The following is a 6,000-nucleotide window of genomic DNA, read 5'->3' as shown; positions in this document are numbered from 1 at the left end:
TAACGACCGCATCCAGAAACGCACGGGTGAAATGGCATCTTTTAAAAGACGATCCGTCGTCTTTACAAAGACGCACCCGCTTATTGTACTCTTTTAGAGAAATTGGCTCTTTTAGGGAAATGCTCTTTTACGTGCTGAGACGCACAGGGGAAACATTCGTTTGCAGCACGACAGGGGGTAGTGCAGCCTGAAGTGCGCAACCCACTCGACACAGGAACGACCAGCGCTGAAGCGCCGTCCGCCAACACAAAAAGTCTCTTATGTTATGTATTAGAAAACTCTAAGCAAATAGATTTTCCTCTAGAGAAAGACAAAAAACAAACAAAAAAAAAACACTTAGATACTAGAGTATCACATTGTTGGTCAAGCTCTTCCCCTTCTTATTATTTGTTAAACAAATAATTAATAGTTGTTACCAAATTTAGTGTTTCACTCCTTCTACATCAAAACATTCTTTAAATTTCAGAAAAAAAAGTATTAAGAAGAGGAGACAGACCACCTGATAAATTAATGAGAAAAATCATAACACTCAACATGGTGGTTGTGGTAAAGAAAGTCCAGCCTGTCAGCTAGTTGCTTGTTTATTCTAGGATGATAATGATCATGAGAGTGAAAGGCCTGAATTATACGTGTAATCCCCCCTAACCAGTTAAAAAGATAGTTCACCCAAAAATGAAAATTCTGTCATCATTTACTCACTTGGTCCAAACCTGTATGAGCTTACAAAATTGGTTGTAATTACAAATTAAGCAATTAGTTTGATTGATTTCAAATTAAGATATTAAGTAGAAGAGAAAGAAAGAAAGAAAGAAAGAAAGAAAGAAAGAAAAAGTAAGTAGGTAAGTAAGAAAGAAAGAAAGAACATTACAATTAAAATGAATCACAGTCACTAATTTATGCATTTGAACACAATATATATATATATATATATATAAATACTGTGGAAGTCGATGGCTCCTGTCAGCTGTTTGGTAATTTTCTTTCTTTCTTTCTTTTCTGTTGTTTGCTTGTATTTGATAGTTTTAACTTTCACAGTCTGATTGTTAGTTAAGTTCAGTAATTGATGTGACCCTTTCACGTGTGTTTTCATAAACAATGACCTGGAATCTCAAAAACTGCAACAGTCAAATCAGTTTTCCTGTTATAAATCTCCTTACACGTTCTGAAGTTGAAGGTTTATGTGTGGCACGTCCATATGCGCGTATGTATGCATGGTGTGTAAAGTGCTTTTCTCTGTGCAACACTTATTTGTGTTTATCTTGTTTCATTTCATGGGACTTTTACAGACGTTTTCCCCCTTATCCAAAACACAGGCAATTGCAGCGTAAACCTCTTTCTGGTGTCATTCATGTCAAGTGCTAATTTGAATGATTTGTTTTGCCTCTTATTAAATGTTACTGCTTCCCTGCCCATTAGAACAGGCACCTTATAACTCTGCTGATGGCAGCACAAAAACACTTGGCCTCATGTGAACCTACACCGTTTGTAATAAATGTAATGTCTGTGGCGCTCTGGCAATTTGGCAGTGTTGTTTTGTTAATCAGCAGAGAAGTGCTTGCGTTTCTCAGGGGAACGAGCCCAACATAAATGCAAATAATGAAGGCTTTGTGTATTTTCCTCTTGCTTGTGTTGGCTCTTTGATTAATTACTGGTGTTCATGTGTGTCTTTTTGTGTAGTTTTGGAAATCTGAGAGATTTGGGGTTTCTGCCTGTTAGTTAATACACATGCTCTTCTGTAGCTTTGTGGGTGGGTTGTAGTTTGCAATATAGGTGGATGCGAGTAGAAAAAAATGCACATGCAGCTTTCATGTGCTAGCGTGCATGCATGGCTTTCTTTGTCAGTCTGTTGGTGGGATTTGTCCGAACTTTAATAAATTAAGAGGTGTAACAGTAAGCAGAGATTAACTGTATTTTATTGTAGAATAATATCACAGATGTGTATATATTGACTGTTTTACAATGGCCTTGTGAAAAGAAGTGTGCTTAATTGTACTGAATGTGCACTTGTAGTATACTTTGAATCTTACAAGTATATTAAAAAATGTACTTGCAAATAATGTAATAAATACTCACCCTTATGTTGTTCCAAACCCGTAAGACCGCCATTCATCTTCGGAACACAAATTAAGATATTTTTCATGAAATCCGAGAACTTTCTGACCTTGCGTAGACAATGGAATGACCACGTTCAATCAGTGGTTCAACCTTAATTTTTACGAAGATACGAGAATACTTTGTGCACAAAGAAAACAAAAATAACTTTATTCAACAATTTCTTATCTTTCCTGTCAGTCTTCGACACTCGTTTACAAGAATACCACAACACATGTGTCAGGGGTTGCCAGGCGAGGGAGTATGCAGGAGGCAGATATACAACAAACAGAGTCTTTTAATAATTCCACTGTGGAGAAATGTAGAAAACAACCACTTTAAACGATGGAGACAGGACAAAGAAACTTAAGAAAGTCAGGGCTATTTATACTGAACCAAACGATCGACTAATAAGATAATAAATGAACACAGGTGGAAACTAATTAACTAATCAAGCAACAAAGGAAAACTAGGACAAAGCAGGGAGAACAGAAACACAGAACATACACGTGACAGAGCGCCCCGCAATCGTAACAGTAACATTGGGGAGGGGGGGGCACCCTGGAGGCTGGTGCAGGACAGGAACAGGGCGGAGACAAGGAGAACCTCCAGGGTGAATCAGGGACCTCCGGGAGCCATGGTGGAGCAGGCAGTTCAGGTTGCCATGGCGGAGCAGGGAACTCAGGAGGCCATGGCGGAGCAGGCAGTTCAGGTTGCCATGGTGGAGCTGGTAGCTCAGGAGGCCATGGTGGATCAGGCGACTCAGGAGACCATGGCGGAGCAGGCAGTTCAGGTTGCCATGGCGGAGCTGGTAGCTCAGGAGGCCATGGCGGATCCTCCGTGGCCTTAGCCGGCTCGTCCACGGGTATATGGCCCCCCCAAAACATTTTCTTGGGGAAGTCTAGGAATCCTGGGGGGCGCTCTGGAGGAGTGGGCACTTGAGGGCGCTCTGGAGGGCGCTTATGAGGAGCGGGCACTGGAGGTGCAAGGCTGGTTACCTCGGGGGAAATCAGGAGACGAAGGAGGGCTGGACGGGACCAACGGAGACGAAGGAAAACTTTCTGGAGATGATTCCGGGGCGAGGACAGGAGCCGAGAACTCCAGAGGAAGTAATGCGTATACTTCTATTTCACAAGGGCCCCTAGAAACCTGAGGGTGGGCTCATTTCACTTTTCACCAGAATATAATTGAAAGTATTTACTCTCAGTCACTAATGCATTTGTACTGACCACAGGTAAATGGCCTCCAAGAGACATTCGAGGTGGACATCACTCTATTTCACTCTGAGAAGTATATGACAATTAGAAGATGCGACTCGTGTTTGTTTACAGCTGTCCTCTGAGAGATGAAACATGTCTGGCCTCTTTTGCTCATTATCAGCCGCCGCAATCTTTCACCACCAGAACGCCGTGACCATTTCCTCGAAGCCCAGCACTAAGTGAACAGGTTTTGGTTACATTGTCTCAGCACAACTTCATCCCTCATGACATCTCACATGGTTCAGATTGGGTACAGAGCCTGCCTCCTCAGACCGACACAAGATTGGATATCTCTTATCTCAGACCTGATCTCAACCACCAGCAGCCGATGGTTCAAAGTAACAGCTGAGGAGTGTGTTGCAGTTTTAGAATCAGCACTAAATTGGCATTACGATTGCATTAGAATTTTGTGTAGAAAGAGCTGTGTTGGATTGACACCGGTCCTGTAGTGTAAACTCTGTAGTGTTAGCAGTTACCGTTACGTTATCAGTTACCGTTCTTTGCTTGATTTATTCCCATTTTGAATATTTGTTTTGTTTTTCATGCTACTAAAATTAACTATGATTTTCTAAAATGTGAAAAACAATATATTCATTCATAAATGGTTTGCTTGTTTTGTATGTGTAGCCTGCAAGAATATTGCAGGCCGTTTCCCAAACATTAATCAACCTTAATAATCATTATTATAATTTCAAGGGCGATATTCAACAACAATAATTATAATAATATTGCAGTGAGTTCCTATTAAGCTCATAAAATTACACAATTGTTGTACGTGTAGATTACATACCATGATTTAAGCAGTCTGTGTGAATAAACATGCCATGTCAGATGCAGCTTCTGTGCTACCTCTGCAGTGTATAGATGATTTGATTCGATTTGATTAAACTTTATTGTCCATTCAGATTTTCACAAAGAAAATCATCTTTGATACTGGCCAGAAAAATACATACATCTGTACTATACATTCACTTGCATACAAACACAAACATAATCAAACACTGAAATAAAAACATAAAGATGGGTTTTGTTAAAGGTGGGGTAAGCGATTTCTGGTAGCCAACATTTGAAATCACCAAAACAAACACGATCAGTTTTCTAAAGCATTTTTGAAAAATCGCTTACCCCACCTTTAATGTTGATAAAATTTCATTGGCAACAGCCTGTAGTATTCTTACTGATTTAATTAATTAAATAAACATAAGTATTTGACATCAAAGAATCAATCACAGAGAGCAAACATCGCCCCTTAATGCAAAAGTACATGTCTAAATTTCCACAAATGTGTGATTTTTTATTTTATTTTTTTTTCCACAGGGACGTTGAGTATGGTGGGGTTTACACTTACCAGGTCCAAACAATCTCCAGTCGGAGTGTGAGTGAACCGTCACCTCCATTGACACACCGCCTTGGAGCGCCATACTGTGGAGATGGTCTCATCCAGAGGTGGGTTTGGATATGTTTCTTAACCAGGGGACCGGGACCCACTAGTGAGCCTCAGCAAACTTCCAAGGGGGCTGCAGGATGACTTTCAATTATTTAAATTATTATTAAAGTAAAAATAAAATAAGGGCCTTCGAATATTGTGTTGCATAGTGAGGAGCCTTCGAGAACTTTAAATTATTAAAATTAATATATTGTTAAAAATATAAGATTTATATCATTAATAGTACATTTAAACAATCTAACTTCATTAAAGGCATAGTTCACCCAAAAATGAAAATTCTGTCATTAATTACTCACCGTCTGCCGCACATTCACGACAATACCACAACGCATGCGTGTGGTGCTTCTGACACAGGAGCCAACATTCTGCGGTAAAAATGTAGTTTTTATATTTATAACATACAGACTAGCCTATAGTTAAGCAACATGACACGACCAAGAGAGTGTAGTTTTCCCTGAAAACCACATTTTAGTACAATGTTGTCTGTTTTTGCTCGATTTGTTTAACAGAAATACTTCCAAACAAAGATCACAGCAGAACAGTGACGCATCTCTGAGCAAGACAGCAGTTTTTCGTTACTGAATGATTCTGAGTTTTTAAATTTATCATATGAGTCAATGATTCAGTGGTCTATTCATAAAGACTGGCACTTTGCTTCATTCTTGAATGAATCAGCTGTCTGAACGAATCATTTGAATGAATGACTCAATGATTAACTCATTAAGACAGTCACTTGCTGCCACCTACTGGCGGTTTACTTTCATATTTAAAAGTAGCTTATCTTTGCATTTTTTTCTGCAACATTTCATATTTGTATATTTAAAAAATATATATATAATGTAAAATACCAAGCTTATAACATTATTTATGCTGTTATAATTTTGCATTGTAAATGCATTCCTGATACATTTCAGCTTCATTAAACTGTGTGCAAATGCATCTACATGCCACTACATCTGCTTCTGTTTCTTCTGCAGTGGAAATATCAGTTTTGTTCATACTGATTTCATTTGACTGGTAACAGCCCGATAGCGTTGTCTTATATTAAGTGACGTTATTAATAAAATGTAAGAATCTGATATGAAAGATGACACACACATTTAATACAGTTAGGGAAAAATCCCCTTTAAATAGACAAAAAATGACCTGGAAAACAATTTAAATAATTTTTTTTTGTATGTATGTAGTAACTTTATTCATATA

The 6,000-nt window shown here is 38.7% G+C and overlaps 1 protein-coding gene across 1 annotated transcript in view; it reads left to right on the top strand.

Moving 5' to 3' along the window:
- Nucleotides 1–6,000, top strand: part of LOC107739977 (pappalysin-1-like) — a 154,651-nt gene that overhangs the window by 47,146 nt on the left and 101,505 nt on the right. The window contains exon 9 of the mRNA XM_016552243.1: nt 4,668–4,796. Coding sequence (XP_016407729.1) covers nt 4,668–4,796 — 129 coding nt within the window. The remainder of the gene's footprint in view (nt 1–4,667; nt 4,797–6,000) is intronic.

The sequence above is a fragment of the Sinocyclocheilus rhinocerous genome, unplaced genomic scaffold (assembly GCF_001515625.1).
Source record: "Sinocyclocheilus rhinocerous isolate Xijiao unplaced genomic scaffold, SAMN03320098_v1.1 scaffold285, whole genome shotgun sequence".
Lineage (NCBI taxonomy): Eukaryota > Metazoa > Chordata > Actinopteri > Cypriniformes > Cyprinidae > Sinocyclocheilus > Sinocyclocheilus rhinocerous.
This window is presented reverse-complemented; position numbering and strand designations above follow the sequence as displayed.